Source organism: Heloderma suspectum, chromosome 1, assembly GCF_057233095.1.
Source record: "Heloderma suspectum isolate Gila_16-S chromosome 1, 16-S_ref, whole genome shotgun sequence".
Lineage (NCBI taxonomy): Eukaryota > Metazoa > Chordata > Lepidosauria > Squamata > Helodermatidae > Heloderma > Heloderma suspectum.
This window is the reverse complement of record NC_139458.1, coordinates 129258014-129270921: the sequence shown is the minus strand read 5'-3', so window position 1 is coordinate 129270921 and position 12908 is coordinate 129258014. Positions and strand designations below refer to the sequence as shown.

The following is a 12908-nucleotide window of genomic DNA, read 5'->3' as shown; positions in this document are numbered from 1 at the left end:
TATGCCAATATCCCCTTAGAGAGACACAGAACTCTGAGATTCAGTCCAACGCAGTTTTATTTGGCAGGAGACAAACAGCGCTGTTCGGGTGGATTCTCGCTGCTAACGCCACAGAGGAGAACCATACCCTAGATGTTTTTGGTACAGCTTATATACATTCAGTATAATGACCTCATTAGCTATGTGGGGTGGGCCACATAATATTCATGAACTTCATTAAGGATGCGTAGTTGACATGTCTCTATGGCTGACCTGTCCTTGCAAGCTGGGCAGGAAGCGATCTAGCTGGACCTGGTTCTAACCAGCTGCAGGAGTGGCGGCTACTCGAGGGGGGGGGGGGGGCTCCTCTGGCTGTACCTAATATGAAACAGACCGTTACTGTTGGTTTCAATAAGGCAGTTGATAATACTATCTTCCTCTGGGACTTTTCCACCGTAGGAGGCTGCCTTGGATGGCTGCCAATACTTTAAGATGGTGCCTCTTTGGTTCTATCACCTTCAGCAGTCTTTTTCACAATCACAGATTCACAGGGTTGAGGACGGTGGGGAGGCTGAGAGATCATTTTAGACCAACCCTATTACGGTCACAATCCTATGCATGTTTAGACAGAAAAAAGACCTCCAACTCCCAGCATTCCCCAGTTTTCTATCCAAACATGCGTAGGACTGTGACCTAAACCAGCTTTCCCCAGCTTGTTGTCCTCCAGATATGTTGAACGGCAACTCCAATAATTCCCAACTATGCTACTTTAAACTATGTTTCACATATTTAAGAACCATGGGGGAAAAAATAAAGCATCTGATTGTTTTCTAGAGTGGCTTGAGCAACAGGCTTTGTGGTCTTGACCAGCAAGCTGATGTAGTAACAAAAAACCAGTAAGCCCAAGGGATCAGTTCACACCAGTTGATGACTCCACTCTTGAGGGTTCACAACTGAGTGCGTGAAGCACAACCCATTGTGTGAGAGGTGAGGTGAACATTCTGCCTCCGATGTTCAGGAGGTTTGGTTGCCTCCCGCTTTGCCAGTACTCCAGTGCAGGCACCACTTGAAGATGGTTCCTGCCCAGCAAGCCTTCAAATTATCTGCTGCACTGGTTTCTTTTCTGTTTAGTCCTGCCTCTTGTTTAATTTTAACTCTTTTTAGTTTTGCTACTGCTTTTGTATTTTACTGATTTGTTTTTAATTGAGAGGGTTGTAGATCTTGCGCTGATCGGGGGTTGTCTAAATGACCTCCATGCACCCTCTTTGATTCTATGGGCTGCTTTGGGCACCTCCATTTTGGAGGCAGAAGAGAGGGATGATGGTGATGACGACGACGATGATGATTCACACATGAAAAGGCTAAATTACACATTACACATAGTTTTATGGTTCTTTTTCCCCGTTTTTTTTCCCCAAGGAAAGGGACCAGTGGGCGGCTGGAATTTTGAGTAGAGACCCAGTGGAGGGGAGGAACTGATTAACCCTTTCCATGCCAGTCATTTGTCTGCTCAGAATCCCCGTCCCCACGCTCTTTTCTCACCCATAGGGAAAAAGTTGCAGTTCACAATATGTTTTCAGCGAAGTGAGAGAAAGCAACCAGGGGCAGGGATCATTTTGACAGACAACTGATTGTCAGGGAAGGAGTTTATCTGTCCCTGCTCTCCAGCAGTCCATGGGACTACGTGTACCATGAAGTCTGGCCCCAGGTCACCACTTGATGCTGCAGTCATCAGGTGCTTGTTCTTGGAAGTCCCATGTTCTGGCCCTCAGGTGGGTGGCTGCTGGCTGTGCTTTCACACAGATGGTATCTCCACGCAAGGGCTTAGCATTTTTGCAAGCAACATACCACACAAAGTGCCCTGATCACTGTGAGAGTTTCCGGATCAGTACCAGTGCCCCCCCCCCAGTACAACAGTGTGTGGTACTTCTGTGGAGAATGTCCGTGTGTCCACATGGCTTGCCAATGGTACATCTCCTTGTGGAGCTCATCACCCATTGTCAGTTTGCTTGCAGAAGTCTAAGCTGGTTTCAGGCATTATGATTTGGTTTGCATATAACGAGAAGCCACCATGGGTGAATTTCCCCATGGGGCGTCTCATTGTGGTGGTGGCCATTTTGAATATTCAAGCCACGGTGGGGGCACACCGTAACTTGCCATTACATGCGAACCTGGCAAGGGTAGGTTGTTGGGAAGGTTAACTAGCTACCCAGAACCCATGGCTTGTTTTACAGCTTTTCTACATGAGGCTGTTAATCTGCTGTATCTACTTTTGGTTTTGTTGCAGAATTGAGATCCGAGCACTACATGAGGAGTGCTTCCTTTCCTGCTTTTCTGCTAAATAACCACTAGGTGGCAGTGTAATAAAGCAGAATAGCACAAATACACAAGAGGAAAACACACTTTCTTTCGCTTTCACAATTAAATGCCGCATTTCCCCTGCTCTAAAAATACTTGCTGAAAGTGCTGGTTAGATATTGAAGCAAAACTGGATGGTCATGTTGTTGTCTATAGAACCCATAAACAACCATGAGTAGGGAATGATGAGCAGACAATAAATGGCTCATGTAGAAAAGCCGTTAATGAAGACCCATTTCCTCAGAGATCATGTCCTAACGGCAGCTGTCCTTGAATGGTAAGGTAAAGGAGATAGTTCCCTTAAAATTAGGGTTAGGGTTAGGTTGAATAAGGTAGACCAAATAAGGTAATGGTGCCCATAACATGCCATTGCCTTTCATGTTCTCATAACACACTAATCACAATCCCACCTAAATTAAAAAAAGAAAAACATTTGATGAATTGAAACCCTTCTTTGGAAAGTGACCAGTTAGTTGCTGAGGTAAGAGAAATGGCTCAAGGGGCAATGACATGATTCCTCCTCTTCCAATAAGGGCAATAACTCTAAGAGGTTAGAGTACTAGAACCTCATATTTGCATCTTGCTTTGAAGATGCCACACGAGTCAAGAATACTGCCAGAGGGTCCCATGCTTGGCCGGGAAAGATGACTCAAGGCATTGGTATCATATCTCAAGTGGAACCCATCTCACTAAATCAGTTTCAATACTCCAACAGAAGGAACTCTGTCCATAGAGAGTGTTTATTTTTCCCACTCTCGTCCATCCTTCCCTTTGAATGGTGACATGCTGCTGCCTGCCACATCAGAGCATGCTGCTGCCTGCCACATCAGGGCCATAATAACATAATAACTAACTAGGCTGGCAAATGCCATCCTTCTGTGCGTGGTCTATTCTTATTGTGCATAGCTCATCTCATAGGAAGTGTGTTTATTTGCATATGGGAAGCGCAGACAGAGATTCCTTACCCAATATGCAAATATGCATCAAAGAAAAATTCTCTGATATTTTCTCATGACTGAAGCAACTTTTCAAGATTTTTCAGGTGGATGAGAACGAATGCTCTTACTATAAATTTTGTCACCTTTTGAAGCCAGGGTATGCTCACAGAAAGGCAATGTCCTAAAAGCCTAATTGAAGGGAAATGCATCTGCTTTGCAAGGGTCACTTTATTTCCTTTGTGATCCATTATCCAATGCCACGTGCAGAATACTAATAAGCAACAAATCATGCTATAGTTCCTTTATTTGATTTTGGAGAGGTCAAAGTTGAAGACAAAGAATTCTAGACTTTACCATGTGATGTCCTCTATATGTCTGAATCTACCACATTCTAAGCAAGTCCCATTTCCCTTGATTGATCTAAACCCCCTTACTAAGTTATTTCCATAGTTTAGCAGTTTGTTTCCCCCAAGTCACTTCATTTACACAGGAGAAAAGAAGTGGCAATTTCCTTATATGAGAATCCTCCCAGTACTGGATGCTTCATTACTGATTTTCTTCAGCTGCCGTGCTGGATGCTGCTTCGTTCACTTCTGCAATCAGGTGGCAAACGGAGCGGCTAATCATCTCAGTGGCATCATTTCCTTCTTGGCCTGAAAAACTGTCACCAAAGAAAGACAGGTAAAATATAATGCAATAGTAATTGGCTGGCATTCCTGGAACACAGGACTCCTACCCACCGTTGTCACTAAATCTGGCAGCTCTTGATCAGCCTTCCCTAACCCGGTGCCTTCCAGAGGTGTTAGCCATGCTGGCTGAGGTTGATGGGAGTTGTAGTACAACACATCTGGAAGACACCATGTTGGGGGAGGCTTCTCTTGGGGTGTCTCTACACGAGTGATTTATTCCACACTCGTGATTGGTCACTCACGGACGTTTGACGGTTCTTTACATGATGTCATCAACCTCCAGGACACCTGGTGCACATTTCCCCCCTTATCATGCTTTTAAAAAGATCAGAGGTAAAGTAGTAATAAAAGTTAATGGCACTGTACAGCAGTGTGTAATTGCTTGCCAAAGAAGGACTTTCCTTGATTCAAACCACGTGTCTCTTGACTGCTGATTGGAGGGAGAAGACAGCCATCTGTCAGGGATGCTCTGACTTGAATTCCTGCATTGAGCAGGGGGCTGGACTCGATGGCCTTGTAGGCCCCTTCCAACCCTACTATTCTATGATTCTATAAGACAGTAAAATGCCTCCCTGCAATGAAGGGAGTCAGATTGGATCCCCCAGCCCACCAAGCTCAGAATCAGTGTCTTCAGTTGATTCAGAGCACCCCGTTACATTCATTGCGGCTTATTCCCAAGTAAATGTGCCTTGGGCTGTGAGGAAACTCCCACCCACCCCCGCCCCTGCTCCTTTGCACCCATGCCAGGGAGGGAGGGAGGCGCTTCCTCTATGTAAACCACATGTCTACTGTGTAAATAAACCCATCCTAATCCCATAAAGATAGTGGAAGCCGAAAGCCCTGGAAAGGATGCTTTTTTGCTTAATGTAGAGACATCCTTGATCATGGCAGCCCCAATCCTACCTTGTCTGTGGTTTATTGAGCCTCTTCCAGATTCTGCAGCTGTGTCCCCAGTCTCACCGCCCCCTGTTGCCCCCTCTGAATGAGCTCTGACTTCATTTATCTGTCCTTCATGCCGAGAATCAGAATATTACATGTGGCCCTCCTCCCCTTGTCTATCAGTCTCACTATTCCTCTTGTGCCCCCTACTGTTCCTAACTTGAAGCACATGCATTGAAGCAACGCTTCCTTCCCCCTGCAAAATGCTTCTGGAGAGTAGACCTCAACAGAAATGGTGAAGTTGGCCATGGCAAAATGTATCATTTCCACAGCTGAAAAGTCAAGTGGTTCCATATGTTACTGAAGACATGCTACCAGCTGACAGTCAAAGTCATTTCTGTGTTTACATGGCAGGACTTATTGCAGTGTTCAAAGGGGAGCTTGTTCAGTGACAAACTGTCAGCGTGGAAACTGAGCCAATAGAGCCCCAGAGCAGTTCTGATTCTGAGGAGAAACAGCAATCCATGGGAGAGGAGCTCGTTCATCTCTCACAAGCACAGCAGCTGGCAGAGATTCCCCCTGCCAGCATTCCTGGGATAGATAGTGACCCTGGCAATGAGAGAGCGCTGGAGGGGAGCTTGCTGGACGCTCGGTGCAGATGCAGGGAGCGACGATAGATGGAGGGTGCGGAAAGGAGGCGTAGCGCTCGTTTGGCGCGCAAGCAACGGTCGCGTCCCGAGGACCCAAGGGAAAGAGGGAGGATCTCTCCCTAGCCCATAAGTTCAGGGTCTTCCCGTGATTCTCCTTCAAACAGGGACCAACTGCCTTACCTGGAGCTTAGGCTACTCTGCTATCTTTCCCCAGTGCTGTTCCTTGCTTTGGCGCTAGCAACTAGTATTCTGAAAGAGTCATAAAGGAATAAAGTCTCGGAAAGAATTCCTTGTTGTCTGTGTCCTGAGTTGGCTATTGGTAGGGACTGCAAGAGGCAGCTAGGGTGCTCCTGATACAAAGTATGTGAAAAGCAGCCTCAGGGGGCCACAATTTTGAGCATCGAAGTGGAAAGGAGAGGGGCAGCTGAACTCTTTCCATGCCAGGCATTTTTCTGCTCAAAACCACCACATCCTCAAATGCTTTTCATCCTTTGGGTTTCCAGATGCACATTTATCCTCAGTTTGCCCCCCTGGCAACATGTACCAGCTTAGATGTTGATACAGCCTACACAAGTTGATACAGCCTGTGCCACTTCCCTGTTTCCGTGGCAGAATATCATTTGCCTGAACACATTGTTCCCAAGTCCAGATGTTACTGCTGAGGCCTGTGACCGGACCATGCAAACCAGCATGGTGAGGTGTGAAGAGGGGGTCAAAAGTGCTACACCACTTCTTTCCCATTCCACAAAGGAAATAGTGGAACAAAACAGATACGTGAGGATACCCCGGCAAGTGAATTCTGTGATGTCTCTTAAGTATTTCTGTGCTGATTCTGTGCTTGGTGATATTTGCTGTCTTTGCTATTTATTTATTTATGGGGTAGGGAGAAGGAGGAGAGAATGCAAAATATACTCATGTCATTTGGGAACATGTGTCAAGCATGTTCCCAAATAAAAAAATAGTTAGGTATGCTAAATATAACCTAAATATCCTAAATAAAAATAGTGAGGTATGCTTCACCACAAAGCAGTTTCCAATGTTCTTGTGTAATGGTGGAAGATTCAGACATGAGTGAGTATAGGACAAAGGAATGCATGCTGCATACGGCATCCTTGCTGGACCCTTCTCCAGAATCCATACATCTTGCACTCAGGTCTGGCCTTTCTAACATTACAGGAGCACAGCAACTCCTGGCTATTTCTCTACATGCTTTTAAAAACTTCAGTAAGAAATTGTTACATTTGAAGTGAGCAAGCATCTTTCAGTGCTCTCACCTTGCATCAAGGTTCTGTACAAACTGCAAACAGGTCTTCAGCTTAATGAGTTTGTCTTCTGAACTCCATGAGTCATCAGTGTTTTTATCCATGAAGCCAGATGCATCTTTTGCTCCAGATGTATTTGGGACACTAACACACAAGGAACAGGCAAAATGAAAAAAGTCAGGGATACAAATGCACATTTTGCTAATATGCACAGACATACACGGTTTTTCACCCTTCTCTCTTCCATAAAGACTTTCATCCTACCCAACCAAATGCTTGGTGTAAGTTGTAAGTCACTGCATAATGTGAAATCGTATTTCTGTGAAATCATTGCATTTATGTGAAATCACAGAAATTAGATACAGAACTAAGTCACAGAAAGTAGATATAACCTTGAGAAACACTCCCCCCCCCTCGAAAATGGCTGCATTAAGCTTGCCATTTTCCCTCTTTCCAAAACTGATTAATAACTCCTAAAGCCTGTTGACTTCCTTAAGCAAATTAGGATGAAAATGTCCTGATTAGATCAGGCTACTATATTTTGTAATTCAAATTAATATATTCATACATTTTAGTGTCCTGCTGGTCTATTGTAATGCAGAATCTCAGCATCAGAGAACATACAGTCCTCTGGGTGGCATACAATTAATTATAGAAGACCCCAGGATTCAGCTACAGGTTACACCCAAAGACGTGAAAGGAAAGCTCGTGATGGCTCATGCTGCAGTGCCATGTGGGGAGGAGAATTTGGAGCAGAGGAGTAGGGGGTGTTTGACCGTTCCCTGGCTGCCGCTTCTCCCCTTCGCTTCATCCCAACCTCCCTTGAAGGAAGTTCAAGCGTTCCACGTGTGTGTTTGGAAGGTAAAACATGTGTCAGAAACCTTGTGGCACAAAAACAACTTGTAGAGAAGGAAGTGGAGAGAGAAAATGGTGCCCAAAGAAGGAAAAATAACAACAACAGAAGGAGGGAGGGAGAAACCTCCAGCTAGGGATTGTCTTTCAAGAGAGTCCCAGCACTTACAATCAACCTGCACATTTCTTGTAAGCCTTCAGAGGGTTCTGGCCCACAGATCAGGAATGTCACATCTGAGATCTAAAAGTTCTAAAAGGTCAGGTGAATTGATTGAATAATCTGCTTAGTATTTTCTTTTTTAACACATCGACTCCATCTTTTACCTGCGCTTGTAGTTCATCAGGGTTTGAAGCAACTTTGCAGCTTTTTCATATTCTCTTCTCATCCCCGCGTCGTGCATCAGTTTGAGTTCGATTTGTCTCTGGTGCCTGGGGTTGACAAAAGAGTAATCCCAAACATGCTGTGGCATGGCTTGCCATTGGTGCTGACTTTTCAGTTGTAAATATGATACGTGGTTTCTCCAATATGCAAAAGCCAGCCTCCAGACCTGTGGGCCTTTGTTACTTCCCAGAGTAACCAAGAAAGGGAACGAATGGTGGGACTATGTTGGGATGTGCGAAAGTCACTTACCTTTTCGAAGGGGTGATTCGCGGTGGGGGGGAGGCGCTCCGTACCTCCCCCCGAAATCCTAAGCCAGCTGGCTCCGCTCCGTGGCAACTCCGCGGAGCTGTTGGCCGGGTGCATTCGCAGGCATGCAGAGCCTGCAGCCGCAAATGGCAGCCGCTGTAGCCACCGCCATTTGCGTTCCCTTTTTTTTGCCGTGATAGGCTACGTAAATATTTACTTAGCCTATCACGGCCTCTGCAGGGATGCAAATAGCATCCCTGTGTTAGCCGTGATAGGCTGTGTAAGTATTTACGTAAGCTATCACGGCAAAAATGGAGAAGCGAATGGCGGCTGCAGATGCGGCTGCCATTCGCAAAGCAGCGCGAATGGCACCAGGTAAGTGCTCTGTTTTGCGTGCCTTTCATGGGGTGGTGGGGCTTTGTTCCGCCACGGATTTTGGGGGGCCGAATGCACTGGCATTCAGCCTCACTGAGATCCGTGGAGGAATCCTCTGACATTCCTAGGACTGTGCAGCAGAAGAGTTGGGGCTATGAGGTCCCTGCAGAGTATGAGGGAATGGGTTTTCCTCTGTTTCTCAAGTCAAGATCATCAGAGCTTAGAGAGGAACAAGTATAACAGGCTCTGTGTTAATTAGGCTGGACATGGAGATTGTTTTTAGAGAGATGAAGACTATTTGCAAGAGGAACCGCTGCTCATATAGACAGCCATCTCACTTTCACCTCTGATAAACACGTTCTGCAGGCTTTTTTGTCTTCTTTCAAAAACCTGAAAAAACTGTTTGTCCAGAGCTGCCCATGGAACAAAAGACGTGTGTGTATGTACAATATCTTGAGAAGCAAATCATTTCTCAAATCATTTTCATCTGTCTTATAAACCGCTGTCCAGCTTCCACCTATATCTTGATTAAATCGATTGGAAATGAATATTGAATACTGCAGTGGCCCAGATACAATAGCCTACTCCCTTGACCTTATTAATGAGCAATTTAGATTAAGTGGCCATTTAGCTCTAGTACAGAGAGGAGTTTCAACTAGTGGCTGGCCCATCATATGCAATTTGTAATGGGGCCACTAAAATTTATTATTGCAGAGAATACCTGCTGATGGTTCAAAACTAACCTGATTCTCAATCATATCCATTCCGAATCAGTAAAGTCCCCAATGGTGTCTCTTTGCTCTGTCCCATCCCCTTCTGCAAACTTACTGGGGTGAAGTGGGTGGTGCCGAGGGCCCGCAGGCACAATAGGGAGGGCTTCAGGCTGTGGATGCGGCCACAGATTTGTAGCAGTGTCCAGGTGAACCAGAAACGATGGGAAATATTCCCTCGACGAATAACAGTGCTGGGCACTGCTTTGCATGACTGTTGCAGTATCCAGGGATACTGGCAAAATGTAGGTTTGGTACTACTGGCTATGTTAGAAAAGGAGATTTAGGGCACAATCCTATGCATGTTTAGACAGAAAAAAAGTCCTATGACTCCCAGCATGGCTGGCTGGGGAATGCTGGGAGTCGTTGGACTTTTTCCAACTGAACATGCATAGGACTGCACAGTTATGGGAGAAACAGACTGGGGTCTCAGAACGTGTTAGATTATGGTGCCTGTATCAGTTTTATCCAAGGAAGTCCAACTGTTTACTTTTGAAGTCCAATTGTTTACTAGAGCTGAATTTTGAATGTTCAAATTTTGAAATCCAGATTCTCGTGTTGACATTTGACCACAACATTTGGCATTCAGGGGTTGAAATTTCAATTGTTTGAAAGAGGAATTTTATATCAAGATGTAAATGTTTTAATTAATTAATTAATCCTAAAATCAGCTAAATTCTGTTGTTAAGTCATCTACCAGCTGTACACGTGTAGGCTGTCCCTTCTGATGGCATGTTGACACATTGTGAACATCAAAGCCTGGGCAGAGCATGAAGTCCCGCTCCTCCTCTGCACACATATAGGATTAGATCCAGGCTTAATCATGTTTCCAGCAGACCCACTGAAATCAATCGAACTTAAGTTTCTCATCACTATGTTGTCCCTTTGATTTAAATAGGTCTATTTCAAACATAACTAATTCTGGATCCAACCCATAGTACTGTCAGGGTTGGATCGGAGCCCACAGAGCCCCAAAGCACTTCTGATTCTGAGGAAGAGATAGAAACCATGGGAGAGGAACCCGCTCGCTCTTCAGAGGTGCAGCTGGAGGGAGAGTCCCTCCCTGCTCACATTCCTGAGAGTGACAGTGACCCTGGGAGGGAGAAGGAGGTACAACTGGAGCTTCTGGATGCAAGGCACCAAGACAAGCAAGAGGTTGCGGGCGCCGAGAGGAGGCGCTCAGCCTACTTGGCACGATGACAACAGATGCGCCCCGATGCCCCATGGGAAAGGGGTGGACTTTCTCCTCCTAGCCCTTAAGTTCAGAGGCTTCTCACCCTTTCCCTCCAAATGGAGACCAACTGACTCCCTAAGGCTAGAACCCCCTGGTAGGCTGCTCCCTCTTAAGTTTTCCTCTTAGGCTAAGGCAATTAGCATCTGTAAGTGTCTTTAGGTTGAATGGAAATAAAGCCTTGGAAAAGAGCCCTTTTGTCTGCGTGTTGATTCTGGGCTACTTGAGGATTTCAGAAGGCAGCAAGGGTGCTCCTGACAAGTACATGCATGGATTGAGTGAGTCAATAGTTCTCAAGAGAGATACTGATTTGGTGGGGACTTTCATGGGACAAGAGTGATGGGAAAAATTAGGGAGCATAAACTTGTTGGGAAATACTTATTCTGGAGACAGTGGGTTGGATCCAGGATTAGTCATTCTTTGAGTAGACCTAATGAAATCAATGGATCAGTGATTTGACTGGATCTACTCTAAGCATGCCCCTTCATGGATCACTGCCTTGTTGTGGCAAAAGGGCTTGCGTAACTCAGTGAAGCCATAAGCTATGCTGTGCAGGGCCACCCAAGACGGACAGGTCATGGTGGAGAGTTCTGACAAAATGTGGTCCACTGGAGAAGGAAATGGCAACCCACTCCAGTATTCTTGCCAAGAAAACCCCATGGAACCTATCATAAGGCTAAAAGATACGATGCCGGAAGATGAGCCCCTCAGGTCAGAAGGTGTCCAATATACTACTGGGGAAGAGCGGAGGGTATTTCCAAGTAGCGCCAGAAAGAGTGAAGCGGCTGGGCCAAAGCCGAAAGGACACTCAGCTGTGGATGTGTCTGGTAGTGAAAAGAAAATCCAATGCAGTAAAGAACAATATTGTTTAGGAACCTGGAATGTAAGATCAATGAATCAAGGTAAGCTGGAGGTGGTCAAACATGAGATGGCAAGATTGAACATCGACATCTTGGGAAGCAGCGAACTAAAATGGACAGGCATGGGCGAATTTAATTCAGGTGACCATCATATCTACTACTGTGGGCAAGAATCCCTTAGAAGAAACGGAGTAGCACTCATAGTCAATAAAAGGGTGGGAAAAACAGTACTGGGGTACAATCTCAAAAACGACAGAGTGATCTCAGTACGAATGAGTACTCAGTACCATTCAGCATCACAGTAATTCAAGTCTATGGCCCAACCACTGAGGCCGAAGAAGCTGAGGTTGATCGGTTCTATGAAGACCTCCAACACCTTCTAGAACTAACACCAAAAAAAGATGTCCTCTTCATCATAGGGGATTGGAATGCTAAAGTAGGAAGTCAAGAAATCACCGGGATAGCAGGCAAGCATGGCCCTGGTGTACAAAATGAAGCAGGACAAAGGCTAATAGAGTTTTGCTAAGAGAACATGCTGATCATAGCAAACACTCTTTTCCAACAGCACAAGAGGCGACTCTACACATGGACATCACCAGATGGTCAATATCGAAATCAGATGGATTATGTCCTTTGCAGCCAAAGATGGAGAAGGTCTATACAGTCAGTAAAAAAAAGACCTGGAGCTGACTGTGGCTCAGATCATGAGCTGCTTCTTGCAAAATTTCAGCTTAAATTGAAGAACATAGGGAAAACCACTAAACCACTCAGGTATGACCTAAATCATATCCCTGTTGAATATACAGTGGAGGTGAGGAATAGATTTAAGGGATTAGACCTGATAGACAGAGTGCCTGAGGAACTATGGATGGAGGTCCGTAACATTGTTCAGGAGGCAGCAACTCAATCCATCCCAAAGAAAAAGAACTGCAAGAAAGCAAAGTGGCTGTCTGATGAGGCTTTACAAGTAGCTGAGGAAAGAAGGGAAGTGAAAAGCAAAGGGGAAGATATATCCAACTGAATGCAGATTTCCAGAGAATAGCAAGGAGAGACAAGACGGCCTTCTTAAATGAACAATGCAAAGAAATCGAGGAAAACAATAGAATGGGAAAGACTAGAGATCTTTTCAAGAAAATCGGAGATATCAAGGGAACATTTTGTGCAAAGACAGGCACGATAAAGGACAAAGAAGGCAGGGACCTAACAGAAGCTAGGGATGTACGAAAGTCCCTTACCTTTTACGAAAGTTGATTTGCGGTGAGGGGATGCGCCCCGTCCCTCCTGCCGCGAATCTTGTCCTGCCGGGACTGCAAATGGCAGCGGCCGTAGCCGCCGCCGTTTGCATCCCTGCAGTCAGCCATGATAGGCTACGTAAATGTTTACGTAGCCTATCACGTCTGAGTTAAACAAAAAACAAAAAACCGCGCGTACGCAAAT

The 12908-nt window shown here is 45.5% G+C and overlaps 1 protein-coding gene across 1 annotated transcript in view; it reads right to left on the bottom strand.

Moving 5' to 3' along the window:
* Positions 1 to 3562: 3562 nt before the first annotated feature.
* Positions 3563 to 12908, bottom strand: part of LOC146357850 (uncharacterized) — a 43104-nt gene continuing 33758 nt past the window's right edge. The window contains exons 4-6 of the mRNA XM_084828597.1: positions 7932 to 8036; positions 6768 to 6899; positions 3563 to 3936 (exon numbers count right to left, since the gene is read on the bottom strand). Of these exons, the coding sequence (XP_084684723.1) occupies positions 3822 to 3936; positions 6768 to 6899; positions 7932 to 8036 (352 nt within the window). The 3' untranslated portion in view covers positions 3563 to 3821. The remainder of the gene's footprint in view (positions 3937 to 6767; positions 6900 to 7931; positions 8037 to 12908) is intronic.